Below are 15576 nucleotides of genomic sequence, written 5' to 3'. Positions count from 1 at the left end.
AATAAGGTTTGGTTTTTGCAAAAATAGCTGATTTATTAGCTTTATTAAAAGCAAAACAAATACATTCTTATTTTTATTTTACCACCTTTCTTGATAGAGGATTCTGGCCTTCACACATTTCTTCCTATTAGAACAGACACCTGGAAGATGGAACATAAACAAGTGAAACAACCAGTCAGCTCTTGGGGAACATGTACTGGCTTGAGTGAGGAGACCAAGGTGTAAAAAAAATGTTGATTATTTCAGGAGGGTTTTCTGTGAAGAACACCTTTGGATACTGCATAAGATATGAGGCCTGGTAACCTAGCCTCTACTCTCTTTATTATTCTAAGAAATCATTTAATTGCTCTGTTATTTACTTCCACAACTCAAGTGCACAACAAAATCATTCTCATAGAGCTCAGTCAATTAAGTAAACAGGGTTGGGGATTTTATTTTACTCCCCTTAAAAGCTAATATGTTAGCCTTGTATTGTTTTACGGATGCTGGCAGAAAACATGGGTTGGAGACAACGAATTTAATTAAGCCATAGCCAGCAGCAGGAGATGAGAGTGTTGTGTGCTGGGTCGCTTACCCCTAAGACTTACGGATGGGTGACACACTGGGTTTGTGTCATAGCTGAGGGGCTCCGAGCTTGGGGAACCTACTATTTAGTAGCATGCAGAAGGCCGCCTTGCTGTTTGTCCCAGAGGGAGGCTTTACTGTACCCGTCAAGGTGGTTTGCTGCAAACAACCCTGTGACATGGTCTGGGTAGAGTGATCAGGGCCTTGCCCACTTAGCATACCTAGAAGATGCTTAGGACCACAAGAGACCCATGAAGACTGTCTCTCCTAACACAGGGTTGTCTGCTTTTTACTAACAGAAAGTTACTTTATAGAATTCTGGTTTTAATTTATTGTTCAAATTGGAATGCACACATTTATTATTGAAAACTGAGGCAAACCATGTGATCATATTAAGCTTCTTTTGGATTTTATTAGAGCAGATAAGTTTGAGCAGTAGTTGAATCATTTTGACCTTTTGAATGAGCACCAAAGTTTTCTAAGATGATTCCTTGTTTACTTAGGACTCTGAAAACAGATTATCAAGTTCAAAAAGAACTGTATTTATGTGACTTGTTTTGTGTTTGCCTGAATTCTGAAGAGTTGGGAAAGACTATCAGGATACATGGGTGTTAACTGTCTGGCACTGGGGCAAGTCCTTTCCATTTAGGCCAGAATATCTGCAAAATGATGGGAGATTCAGTTCATTAAGGAATATTCCAATTTTGAAGGAAAATAATATTCTTTATTTGGGTTCTTCTAAGTAATATTGGATGAACTCTTAAATTTAGTTTGAAACTAAGTGTCCCTTTTCAAGGTTTTATGTATATTGCTTGTTTTGGGGGAGAAAGGCATCTAGGGCAGAGGTGCAGTAGGGTTTCTGGGAAGAGCTGCAAAAGGCTGTATGCACCGTATTCTCCAAAAGTGACTGGATGTGAGAGGAGAGACAAGTGGCACCAAGTTTATTCATTCTGTCTAACCCTGTAACCAGAGCAGGCGTGTCATCAGATATGTAAGGAAGGCTTGTTATTCAGGGTTCTTATTCTCTTGATTCTTGATGTCTCTTTCCTGCAAGTATGAAAATGGGTTGCTTCAGGGAGAACTGTATTTCAGATGAAAAGAATATTACTTTGGGTGTATTTTGTGTTAGTGTGAATGTAGTATTTTTTTCTGATATCACTTCTGTCAATTCCATTCTAACACTAACTCCCAGAATTAGCGTAGACCCCACAGCTTAAGGGCTCATCCCCACAAGACTGCCTCAGCTTCAGGCAGCAGCTGCAGATGGGGTGCCGAGGCTATCCACCCTGCTGCCTGGCTGATGGCAAATTTGGGGTATGGGATACAGGTCCTCTCCAGGCAGGCACTCTCCAGCACAATGTGGTGACTAACTTGGAAGCTCTCTTAAATCTTCTTCAACAGTTTTCACAGATCTCAGTTTCCAATGCTCTCTTGCCCGTCCCCTACTGCTGAGGTTGACAGGTAGGGCTGAAAATTCTAACCCTCTCATTGCTTGGCCTTTCTGATGAGCAGTCCCATCCCAAGGCTATCCAGGGGCCCTTTCCTAGTCACTATTAGGAAGGAGCACATTATGAATGACAAAAGATACTGCTATCATTTAGGGGAACTTCAAGGGTTTAGGAGTTCTATGACAGGAATGCTGCACAAAGACTAGTTATTTTTACCACAGTGAATAGCAAAAATTAGACGTGGGTTTTATTCACACTGTTTACTGTTAATATTTCACATCGTTTTATAAGGGATATAGTAATCTGATTGAGAATACATCTTTTTTTTTTTGCAAAACATGCTTATTAGCAAATGCTTAACCCCCAGATCTTTTCATATGCTCTTTGTGCCTTATGTCTAGAATGAATGATGGTGCATGGGAAGTCAAGGCATCTGTGGCCGGGAGCTTTGTTCCCTTCCCCTGTGTGAGTTCTTTTCCTCGCAGATTGCATTGTTGGTGGAGTTTAGTTGGCATCTAGCTAATAATGATGCTAAAGAGAGAGTTCCAAAGTCTCTTTATTTTTATTTAAATATTTATTTATTTGGCTGTGCTGGGTCTTAGTTGCAGCATGTGGGATCTAGTTCCCTGACCAGGATCCTTGCACTGGGAGCCCAGAGCCTTAGCCACTGGACCACTAGGGAAGACCCCCATCGTCTCTTTAAATTTAGATAGAGCTTAGGAATCCCAGAAAACTAAAGGGACTTTAGTTTAGAGATCCTTGAAGGGTAATTTGAACCACCAAAGCATTTAATTAAGAACCTAAGGGAAGGGTTTTGGTGTGGTTGTCAGGAAGAGTGATAGATACTGGGAAGGAATGTAGATGATTACCTTATTTCACAATTTTTCTTCCTTAGGATTGGCAGTCGTTTTTTGTGCCTAAGGTTGCTCAACACCAACCAATTCCAAGTTATGGTACAAATGAACTTCATTATTAAAAAGAAATAGTATTTAGCTGTTGGTCCAAAATGACTTTTCTAGCCACTCTGGATAGCAGAATGGTAAATTGGTACTACAGAACCTCTTTGCTGTTACAGTGATTTGACATGGTTCAAATAGAGAGTTAGCATAGGATTTACAAACATGTCTGGCCTAGTTCGCACATGTTGTTGAAGCTGCCATTATGTATGTTGCAAAAACAGTCTCTCCCCTGGTCCCCTACTTCCTTCCCATCTGTGGGTCATCTGGTGACATTTTAATATGTGATATTATTAATATTAATAATACATGTCATGCTTTTCAGAATAGCCCTAATTAAATTGGAACTTGACTCTGAAATGACCACCTTTGTAATGATAACTCTAAATTTGATTACATTTGTAGTAAAGACTTTACTCATTTAAGAGTAGGTGTAAACATTTAGTAAGCATTTATTGGAGGCCAGGCACTTTTACTTCTTTACATATATTATCTTCTTCAGTCAACTTTATGAGAGTGGTATTATTTTTATTTTTGAGATAAGTGAAAACAGCAGTTAAATAGCTTGACTAAGGTCACATAAGCTAGAGTGGTAGAGCCAGCCTGGCTTCTGAACCAATGCTCTTAGCTGGGGTCCCACAACTGATTTCTGATAGATTGCTGAACTGTCAGGTTAGGAAGCCTAAGAAATGGAAGATTTGTGAGTATAGAGATAGAAAGAGGAAGAGCAAACTCTTATCTTACAAATTCTCGCTTCCCTTCTCCCCAATAAAGATTGAGTGGTTGTCTGCAGGGTGAAGAAATCGGAAATGAACTTAATCCGTCTTCCTCGCTCCTCCTCTAGCTTCCTCTGCCTGATGCTGGCAACTGTCATATACGTGCCGCTTCATTTGTAGTGATCATGTTTGTTTTTATTAATGTCACTTCTCAGGAGAAAGTGGTATAGTGTATAGAGTTTTAGAGCAGAACCTTGACAGACTGCTTGGGCTTAAATTCCAGTTCTGCCATTTACTGGCTCAGTCATCTTGATCTAGTTACTTAACTTCACTGAACCCTTTTCTTATCTGTGAAACAGGGATGTATAGTACATACCTCAGAGTTGTTGAGAGAATGGCATGTACAGATATGTGTAATACGTTTAGAACAGTATGTGGCACGGAGTAAGTGCCATATAAGTGTTGGCATTGTTATTTGAGAACACTGAGGTTGAACCAGTATTAAAGCATCTCTGAAGTATCTTGGTTCATGATCTCTCAGTATCCATGAGTTTTGTGTTAGTAAATACCTGGTTGATATAGATAATTTACAGTGATAATTTGGATTCTACTTTGAAGAAACTCACTTCTTGGCGATTTAAATGCTTGTAGTGTTTATCTTAGTTTGCATTCTTTTGTTACTGGTATTTTTTGTCTGGTTATCATATGTGGTTGCGGTTCTCAGACTTCTCTGTACATGAGAATTACATAGGGAGGATTGAGATCTGGTTTATTAGATTTGGGGTGAGGGTCCAGGAGTCTGAATTGATAACATTCATTTTGGGTAATCCTGACTGTGATTGCTTGAGGTAATAGTTTTGGGATTGCTGATTTAGAGGCTGAATTAAGTATAATGGGAAAAAGATTTTTATAAAAGGTATTAACAGTGTGAACATTGATAACAGAAACCTCATTTAAGCTGGAGTCAGGCTTCCCAGGTGGCTCTGAATTGAAATGAAAGTCACCGCTTTGTGACCCTGTGGACAATACAGTCCATGGAATTCTCTAGGCCAGTATACTGGAGTGGGTGGCCTTTCCCTTCTCCAGGGGATCTTCCCACCCCAGGGATCAAACTCAGGTCTCCCGCATTGTAGGGGGATTCTTTACCAGCTGAGCTATCAGGGGAATCCCAGGTGGCACTAGTGATAAAGAATCCACCTGCCAGTGCAGGAGATGAAAGAGACACAAGTTCGAGCCCTGGGTCAGGAAGATTCCCTGGAGTAGGAAATGGCAGGCTACTCCAGTATTCTTGCCTGGACAATTCTGTGGGCTGAGGAGCCTGGTGGGATACAGTCCGTGGGGTCTCAGGCTACAGTCCATGGGGTTGCAAAGAGTTGAACACGACAGCACGTACTGCAAGGAGACCCAGGCAGTCCATCCTAAAGGAAGTCAGTCCTGAATATTCACTGGAAGGACTGATGCTGAAGCTGAAACTCCAATACCCTGGCCACCTGATGGGAAGAACTAACTCATCTGAAAAAACCCTGATGCTGGGAAAGATTGTAGGTGGGAGGAGAAGGGGACGACAGAGGATGAGATGGTTGGATGGCATCACCGACTCAATCGACATGAGTTTGAGTAAACTCTGGGAGTTGGTGATGGACAGGGAGGCCTGGCGTGCCACAGTCCATGAGGTGGCAAAGTCGGACACGACTGAGCGACTGAACTGAACTGAGCACAACAACAGGTGACCAGAAGGGGGCGCTCTCACACCCTACCACTAGATTTTAATTGTCCACCTGGAAATTTTTTATCTCCAGCAGGGAGAAGGTGAAATAACTGGCTGTTTTATTGTTTTAGATGAACAGTTGTCAGATTTTCATCAGTTTGCATGTGGGCAGTGATGATTTGTAATCCCAGGGGATCTTCCCGACCCAGGGGTGGAACCCAGGTCTGCTGCCTTGCAGGCAGATTCTTCACCATCTGAGCCAGCAGGGAAACCTGACTGGGTCTGTTCCCATACCAAAATTATATTGTTTTGTTTTAAAGCTCCATTTAAGAAAATTATATTTATTTATTTGACTGTGCCAGGCCTTGCCTGTGGCATGTGGGATTGTTTGATCTTTCGTTGTGGCATGCAGGATCTAGTTCCTCGAATAAGGATCAAACCCAGGCCCCCTGCATTTGAAGTATGGAATGTTAGCCACTGGAGCACCAGGGAAGTCCCCTAAAATATATTGTTAACACCTGTTAAGTACCTTGGTTTTAAGGACTGCTCTGTAAATAGAGAAAAGTGCAGGAAATACAGAAAGAAATAATATGGGAGTCTTCAGGAGAAGAAATATTTGGGTGGATTTCTTGTTTTTTTGTGTGTGTGTCACTCACTATTAATAAATAACAGCAAATATAATCAGTTTATTTTAGCCTGTTTTTGATGTGCGTGTTTTGGGTAAAGTGTGAGAAGTTTTGCTTAGGTAACAGCCTTCTAAAGAGAGAAGAAAGCGTGGTGCTCTTTTTGCGCCTTTGGATGAAAACAGGTGTGATGGGATTGATTTAACTGGCATACTTGGTAGAGGAATTCAGGTATCTTGAGTATGTGCTAGGAGCCAGGTTCTTTAATATTATTTAATCTTTATAACTTTGCAAGGTGTTGGTTTAAATTATAATTAGTTCTGTTTTTAAATGAGAAAATTGAGGCAAAAAGAGATTCAAGAAACTTGCCTAGGTCACTAGTAAGCGCTGAGCAGAGATTAAAACTGAAGGTTTTCCTGGTTTCAGAGTTAGGAAAATTATTGCCACGTTATGTATTAAGTTTATGTAGCTTGGAAGTTCTTTCCAGCTTACTAAGCAGGACACCGAAGAAGGGCCTGATTGGTTTAGGGGCTGTTTTTCCTGCTCAAAAAAGATCCAGACTTCTGCAGGTTTTCAAAGCAGCAATGTTTAGTGATCTGGCCAAACTGTGATCCCATTTCTCTCACGTGAGTTTCAGTCTCCATTATCTTTCAGTGGAAAAGCTTAAAGATCTTCCTCAGATAGTGATTTTGTTCTTAACAATGCAGAGATATTTTTAAAAATTATATTTGGAGGATAAGCCTAATTAGCCAATTTGAAATATTGTTACCTTGTTTCTAAACTTACATTGTAGACTTAATCTAATACAACTTGTGTTGTATGTTTTGCTCAACAGTTATGTTTCCTGGTGGACATTTTTAGCATTTTCTTATACTTAATGGTATCAAATACAGAGGTACCACATTTAGGTTTTTACCATACAAAGAGGGCTTCCCAGATAGTGCTAGTGGTAAAGAAGCTGCTTGCCAGTGCAGGAGACATAAGAGACACCGGTTCGATCCCTGGGTTGGGAAGATCCTGTGGAGTCGGAAGTGGCAACCCTCTCCAGTATCCTTGCCTGGAGAATCCCATGGACAGAGGAGCCTGGTGGGCTACAGTCCATAGGGTTGTAAAGAGTCAGACACGACTAAAATGACTTGGCATGCATGCAGTATACGAAGAACCAGTATCCTAAATCGGTTATTTGTGAAATGTCTGTCCTGAAGACAGTTCATTTTGATAAATTTCCTAATATACCTATAATAAAAAAAGAGGAATTCAACTTGAATTAGATTTAAATGTTTCTCTTTTAACACATTTATTGATGATAGCTTCTCTTTTCTTTGGAATGTTGTAGGCCAGGTTTAACCTTCTCCATCATAGCTTGTGATAGTTTGTGATTTAGCCATGTGGCAGTGGTATTTGTGTCTTTAGTCATGGAAACTTTTTGTTTTAAACTTCTTTATTTCCTAGAGAATTTTAGTGAAAGTTTTAAGAAATGTTAGCTCTTCATTTACGAGAAGTTTCAAGTTTAGAAGTGGTCTGATGATTTTGTATTTGCTAGGTTGTATGAGTTATAAGTCTTAAAAGTGAATACCATAGGTGGACTGAAGATAAGGATTATCATATTTAAGGATGGCAGTTTTAACCACAGTTAAAATTTAACAATAGAATTTATATTAACAATAGTATTTATCTTAGGTGTTTTCAAGACAGAGTTCAAAATGGTCAAGTTTACTATAAAGTTACTTGATAAGTCCAAATATTACTATAATTTTATGAATTGTAAGACTATATCTTCTACACTTAACATCTCTAATTTAGGATGTATTTTAAAAATCGTTGTCTTAGAGTCTGTGAAATACAGAGATTAGGATTTCAGTTCTGCTGCTGTAACTGAGAAGTCCAAAATACTAGGGACTTAATGAAGGCAAAGTTTCTTTCTCCTGTAAAAGTCCTGGAAGGCAATACAGGGCTGGCTTCTCCTACTGTGTTCCTCATCCTTAGCTGTAATCTCTGCCTTCTGGTTCACTGTGACTGCTCTCACGTCTGTTATGATGCATTCTAGCCTACAGGCCAGGTGGGACAGAGAAACTGTTTTCCTTGTTTTTAAGGCTTGTCTTGAAAATTACATGCTTTGCTTCCATCCCCATTTGCTTGAACTTGGTCACATCTAAGAAGGCAATGGCACCCCACTCCAATACTCCTGCCTGGAAAATCCCATGGATGGAGGAGCCTGGTGGGCTGCAGTCCATGGGGTTGCTGAGGGTCGGACACGACTGAGCGACTTCACTTTCACTTTTCACTCTCATGCATTGGAGAAGGAAATGGCAACCTACTCCAGTGTTCTTGCCAGGAGAATCCCAGGGACGGGGGAGCCTGGTGGGCTGTTGTCTATGGGGTCACACAGAGTCGGACACGACTGAAGTGACTTAGCAGCAACTGCACAAAAATTTAGGAAATGTTGTCTTTACTAGGAGCCATATGCGCCAGTAAAATTCTTTTACTAAAGAAGAGAGGAGCAGTTGCTAGCAGTCTCTGCCACCCTGCTCAAACCTTACTTTCTGGCCAGTGTTTATGATTAAACTCTGTGTAAAATGAAATTACCCATAATGGTCATGAGACATGGAAGATGCAAGAACCGAACTTGAAATTTATTTTTAGGCATAATTTATTTTTAGGAAGATAATTCTGTAGGATGATCAGAAGTCTCTGCTTACCTTTTTTTTCTTCACTCTGAATTGGAAATAAATTTTACAGAAGACCTTGTTTTTTAGCAGTCCCTGGTAGCTCAGCTGGTAAAGAATCTGCTTGCCATACAGGTAGACCTCAGTTTGATCCCTGGGTTGGGAAGATCCCCCGGAGGAGAACATGGCAACTCACTCCAGTGTTCTTGCCTGGAGAATCCGCATAGACAGAGGAGCCTGGTGGGCTACAGTCCATGGGGTTGCCAGAGTCAGACACGACTGAGCGACTAAGCACAGCACATCCTGTTTTTCAGAGGTGGATTGAGGAACTATGAGAAGATAGCCATTTCTGTTTTCTCTTCTTGGTTTTATTAATCAGTAGAAGACATTCTTCTAGAATAATTCTCTAGAATTAATTTAGTTCTTGGTGTAGTGTTGTTATTTTGATAAGTGATTTAGTTCAGGGGTCAAGATCCCTAACCGAGTATGAGTATGCTAGTGCGTTGTTCTCTAGCGCGTTACAGGGAAGAGAGAAGATAAAAGGAGGTTAAATAAAGAGAGATGCAGTCAAGATGGTTTTGATGAAGAATGGAAGAAGGTGTATTTCCTGTATGTTACCCATTCCTCATATATATACAGAGATACTAACAGGCCTAAGTGATGCTTCAGAGTTGCAGAGGTTACTATAGGAGCATATAGGCCTGGCATCTAATTCTGTTGACATTTTTATGTTAATAAGGTGGCATCTCTAGCTAACAAGAAATTGTAATCCCTTCAGAATTATAAGAAAAAGAATTTAATCTTAAAAAATAGATATATAGGTAGTGGTGTTTTTTATTGTTTCAGAAAAACTTAAGATTTTCACTGATACAAGATGTCATATATCCCAGTTTCATAGATGTCAACATGTTGGGGTAAAATGGCTGGTAACAAGTGTAAGGAACCTTTGGTAAAGATATGTTCTGATTTTAGAAATGCTTAAGTGTAAAAACAAGCATCTCAGAATTGATAAAATTAATAAATCTTTGGTGTATTTGTAATCAATAGTGTCTTAGAATGGAGGACTATAGTAAAAGAAGCTAAGGTAATTGGATCTGTTTATAAGTTAGAATGCTTTAGAGAGATCATTTTCATTTGAAAAGTCTAGATTTTGATCTCTTCATACCATAAATACTGAATTAGTAACTTGACAGCTTGGTGCTGAAACAGCCACTGAGACCAGGGATCACCCTGATCTTTGTCCGGTTCTTCATGCCTGTCTGTTATGCGGGACAGGTGGTGATGCTCTGCTGCTTATTAGTTATGCCTGAGTAGCCATCTTAGATGGGGTAAAGGGACCATTCTCTGAAGCAGTGGCCTTTTTTTGCAGTCTAGCACACATATATGTGTATACACGCATGTGGGGGCACACACAACTGAAGGGAAAGTTGCACAAAATAACGCTTGACATTAAGTGGGGTTCATTCTGAAATAGCTTCTTCTCTTTCATTATAAAAAGATCTGTGCTGCTGTTAATGTTCTTTTTGATTTTTTTAAGAAAAACACTTAAGTCAAAAACAACCAAGGATCAGAAACTTAGGAAAATTGACTCCTATTTGCAAATCACTGTTTCTCTTTTTTGGTTCTCCTAGCACTGGTAGTTGAGGTGCTGATTCTGTTATTGCTCTGAATGTGTGAGTCTGTTGCTAATTGAAGAAAAACAGTATATGTGTAAGTACAAATAATTGAGAGAATTATTTTTAATCTTTTTGTAGGTCATCATCAAATTTGAAATATTTAAAGTGGATACAAAACTGTTTCAGCAATGCAGACAATTAAGTGTGTTGTTGTGGGTGATGGTGCTGTTGGTAAAACGTGTCTCCTGATATCCTACACAACCAACAAATTTCCATCTGAGTATGTACCAACTGTAAGTATAAAGCTTCCATCTGTTAGTGAAATGTATTATAATTTGATATCCTTTTGAAAACTTTCTCATGTGTGTACTGAAATTTTTCTGTTGTCTGCCTTTGTTTCCTGTTTTTAAAGATCTTGACTTCTCATGGGTAAATTATGTACACTTTAAAATTAAACAGCTGAGAAATCAGTGGAAAGTCAGAAGGGGTGACAGAAGGGTTTGCAAGAAGTGCTGGGAGGCAAAACTCCAGTAGACAAGCTTCTAAAGAGTGGTGGTCTCAGTTTGGAGGAGTATGCACTACATCTTGGAATGAGGTGACTTTTTTTTTTTGATATCTTGGCCAATGATTAATCAGTGCTTGGAGTTCTTCGGGATGATTTTGGGGGGCCTTGTAACTTGAGGGAAAGTAGTGTGTGTCTACGCATTCTCCTTAGGGAGTAGAAGAAAAGCTTATGGAGCTGTTGTCCTCACAGAAATGGTGCTCCAGACTGGCGTTTAGAGGCAGAAAAGACCTGTTTTTCTTATGAGAACATCAACAGAAGCCTATGGAGGTTCGCTCGCACATAATGCTTTTTATCAGTTCCTTAGAAAAGTAGAAGGAAAATGGGGATAACAAAGATCTTGAAGTCAGAGAGGGAGAGTTATTTAGAGTAACACTCATTGTGAATGTGTTTGGGGATCCAGTGTTTGTCCCAGGTTGGTTGACCAATCCAGTGGTATAATTATGTTAAAGATAGATGTCTATTCTGTGGTGAGAGAGGAGCTAGTGTTGGCTTGGCCTGGCCGCAACCACCTCTGTTAAGTGAGCTATTTTAGAGGTTATAGAGCACCTATGTATGATTAATATTTGGCCACCTCATGCGAAGAGTTGACTTTTTGGAAAAGCCTCTGATGCTTGGAGGGATTGGGGGCAGGAGGAGAAGGGGACGACAGAGCATGAGATGGCTGGATGGCATCACTGACTTGATGGCCGTGAGTCTGAGTGAACTCCGGGAGTTGGTGATGGACAGGGAGGCCTGGCGTGCTGCGATTCATGGGGTCGCAAAGAGTTGGACACGACTGAGCGACTGAACTGAACTGAGTATTGTTTGGAAGTGAAAAGGAAGAAAATGTACGATTACTTCAGATTAATCTTCAGAGATGAGAGTATTTTTAAGAGGGTGGTGACAGGTTAAAGGTTTGGTAATTATGTTTGATTGTAATTGGCAGTCTGTAATGTCCCAGGGCAGATAGTGATTGAGGTAGGCCTAGGCTATAGGAGGAAAAACTAGGGTTTCTTGAAGGAGGAGAAATCATATTTATAAACATGAGTATTTTTGAATTGGCCCTTTTGGAGATATTTGGAAGTGAAAGAAGTGCTGAGGTTGAAAGGGACTTTTAGGGGACCTTTAGAGATAGGTCAGTTTTGTGGATCTTGAGTGAAGGCTATCAGAATGTTCGTGTTTCAGTTTCCATTTAAAGTTATTTTCATACAAATGGGATTTCTGAGTCTTAAGTGTTTAAGGAGAGCTTGTGGGTGGGTGTTTTATGTATGTGTTTGTGTGTGGATCTCTGGAAAAGGGTTAGGTATGGCTTCAGAAAATAACCTAAATGAGAGCTTAACCATATTGTTTTTACTTCCTTGTTCTTTCGGTCAAGAACTGAGTTTCCTTTTAACTGCCGCCTCTCCCAAGCCCTTTTTTCCAGTCTACTTTTTTTTTTAAAACATTTAAACAAGCTCCCAACAATCCAGTCCACTAAAACATGAATCAGAGAATTGGTGTTAAGCAGAGCCGATATTAAAATGTACCATCCTTCTCTTGGCTGGAAAGCCTTGCTTTTCAATTGTAAATTACTAATAATTCAGAGGAGTCCATGAATTAGTGTTGGGTCTTTTATCATTTCATTCATTTTTTCATTTTTCATTTGTTGGAACTTTCATTTCCTTTAGTTACCTCCCATTTTTACAAATTACTTAGTACACCTATATATATATATATATATATATATATATATATTAGTATATACTGAGTTTGTTTGTTATGGGTTTTGCAGTCTATTTATAAGTAGTATACCCTATTCAGTATCCTTAAGTGTACACACACACCTATATACTATCCTTAAGTATACTCAATTCAAAGAAGGTATCTTAGGTCATGTGGTTTGTACCCAGTAACGTGAGTTTTATTCGTGAAGTCCCAACAAAAGATCTGCCAGCCTTTTTGGACACTTTCCTTGAGTAACTTGAGGGAACCTATATTTTTCTCTAATGGGGCATATTTGCAACAAGGCTGCTCTTGTCTTGAACCCTGAAAGGAAAAAGATTATCATGGATCTAGGAGATTTAAATTCTACATTAAAAGGAAATGGCCTGTGAAGAATAATTTCTTAGAAATTAGATAGAAAATTTAGGTAAACTTTAAATTAGTGTCTGAAAAGTTTCAAACTTGAATTGTATCATTTCGTATAGCCAGGGGACTCCACTCCTGCGATACCGCTAACCCTTTTGTGGCTTTTTATCTGGGCGGTTGGGGTAGAGCAGACATGCCAGAGTGCATCTTCCGTCACTTATTTTTGAAGAACTGTTAGGTCATGCAAGGGCTTAGTTGGCATGATTGGTCATAGAAGAAATATGGACTGAGAGAGCATTGAGTCTTGGGAAGGAAACTTTGTTTTAGCTTAAGAGTTGTCCTGTCCTGTTTTGACCATCCTCTTGCACACTAACAATGTCATATTTTTCTGTTTTAGGTTTTTGACAACTATGCTGTCACAGTTATGATTGGTGGAGAGCCATATACTCTTGGACTTTTTGATACTGCAGGTGAAAACTTGCTGTCTTCTATAATGTTTTTGTCTGTAACTGTAACACTTGCTGGTTGTCTTTTTTGGGACATTTTGGGAAACTAGAGTATTAGCAAACCATTTGCTTTTGTTAATAGCAGGATTGAATATTATGATGGTCGATGCTTGACCAAGAAGCAGCCCCTGACCTGGAATGGCAGATAGGTGCCTGGAGTACCCTGACTGGATGGTGTGAAAGGGGACCAAGTAGGATGAGAGCAGAGTACATTGGACAGGCTCGGCTGTCACTCTTGTGTTTGAAGACTTACTTAGTCTTTAGTATATGTGTCTGTATATTACATATACAGGTAGCTTCTGTAGTATCATATTACAGCTTGCTGTTTTATATTACATTTGAAAAATTTTTAGGGCAAACCAGTGTTTAGCTCACAGTATTGATATTTGCAGTCAGCTTTTCAAATTTAAATAAATTTCTTCTTTATTTACAGTTTCTCAGTGTTTTTTCCTTATTTTAACAGTAACTACACATCTTAATCTCTGACTTCTATTATTTCTGTTATCAGTTCAATTAGGCGAAAGAAATATTCAGAAATTTGTTTTGGTATGTAGGAATTCTAACCTCTTTGCTGTTTATGAGTTATCCTCTCACTGCCTGCCAGATGACATATTGCTCTTATGGAGTATATCATACTGCCCACTTTGAGGAACTGTCTAGATTTAATTGGGAGGGTGAAGTGGAGAGACAGTAGTAAACAGTTAAGTTTAGAGACTTTCTAATGGTGTGTTAGACCTTGAAAATTTTTATGAATTAAAAATTCTAAGAGTAACGGTATATTAGAGAAAACTTGGAAGATGGACAGAGTAAGTTAATGACCTACATCTCACGGTTGGTGAAGGATTTTTTTGTTTTTGTGTGCCTTCGGAGACAATCTGTGTACAGAGAAGAGGCAATATATGGCTATCTGAGGTTGAAAATTAATTTTAATCTTTATTTTCAAATTTTAAAACTTATTTCTTTATAAACATTTATGTCTTAAATCATTTTTTAAAAATCTTTTTTGAAGTATAGTACAATAGAATTCATTCATTTTAAGTGTTCAGTTTGATTATTTTTGCTGACTATGGTTGTGGTGGTGGTGTTTTCGCTCAGTCTTGCCTGACTCTTTTGCAACCCTGTGGACTGTAGCCTGCCAGGTTCCTCTGCCCATGAGATTTTTCCAGGCAAGAATACCGAAGTGGGCTTCCATTTCCTTCTCCAGAGGACTTCCTGACCCAAGGATTGAACCTGCCCACGACTCCTGCGTTGGCAGGCGGAGTCTTCACTGCCGAGCCACCTGGGAAGCCCATGTGGCTGTGTGACTGCCACAGCCCTCAAGATATGCCACTCTGAGGGCTTCCTGTGCCCTGTGCAGTCAGGCCCGTCCCGTGACCTGGCTCCAGGCGGCTGCAGATCTGCTTTCTGTCAGAATGGTTTTGCTTTTCTGGAATTTCATATCATTGGAACCGTATGATCTGTAGCCTTTTGTGTTTTACTTCTTTCATGTAGCATAATTTTTTTGAGATTCATCTGTTATGTTTATCAGTAGTTTGTTTCTTTTGTATTCAGTTTATGAATATAGCACAGCTTGTTTTATCCATTCATCCACCAATAACAAGGTGATGGTTTGGGTTCCGTTTTTAAGCTATGATGGATAATGGTGCTGTGAACATTTATGTATATATGTCTTTGTATGGTCACAGTTTGGAAGTAAGCCTTTACATTTATTAATAGTTGCACAACTTATTACTTCTTTTTATTAAAACATCTCTTTTTTAACAAATCATTCTCACAGTTGCCCAGGGTCCTTTGATTAATATTGGTTTATTTAACTTGGGTTGGTCAGACTTTAATCCTAGTTAGCCTCATTTACACCTGTTAAATTTCTTGTAGCACTTGTTTATAAACTTAAAATACTCAGATTTTATTTTAAGTGATTCGGTTTGCTTGACATGACAAATGAAACATACCCAAGTATAAACCTGATAACTTATGATTTTCTGTATTTGTTTTAATTTATCTTTTAAACAGTATTATTTACAACTTTCATAAAATTCTTAACATTTTCAGTGAAAACTCGAGATCACTTACTCTGACACATTTTATTTATTTTTATTTTTTTATTTTTTATTTTTTTTTAATTTTCTTTTTTTTTTTAATTTTAGTTTTTTATTTTTTAA

General features: G+C 39.0%; 1 protein-coding gene across 7 annotated transcripts in view; it reads left to right on the top strand.

Moving 5' to 3' along the window:
• Positions 1-15576, top strand: part of CDC42 (cell division cycle 42) — a 49597-nt gene that overhangs the window by 19950 nt on the left and 14071 nt on the right. For all 7 annotated transcript variants that reach the window (XM_069579106.1, XM_069579107.1, XM_069579108.1 and 4 more), the window contains 2 exons: positions 10436-10590; positions 13306-13378. In XM_069579106.1, the coding sequence (XP_069435207.1) occupies positions 10486-10590; positions 13306-13378 (178 nt within the window). In that variant the 5' untranslated portion in view covers positions 10436-10485. The remainder of the gene's footprint in view (positions 1-10435; positions 10591-13305; positions 13379-15576) is intronic.

The sequence above is a fragment of the Ovis canadensis genome, chromosome 2 (genome assembly GCF_042477335.2).
Source record: "Ovis canadensis isolate MfBH-ARS-UI-01 breed Bighorn chromosome 2, ARS-UI_OviCan_v2, whole genome shotgun sequence".
NCBI classification, from domain to species: Eukaryota; Metazoa; Chordata; class Mammalia; order Artiodactyla; family Bovidae; genus Ovis; species Ovis canadensis.
This window is presented reverse-complemented; position numbering and strand designations above follow the sequence as displayed.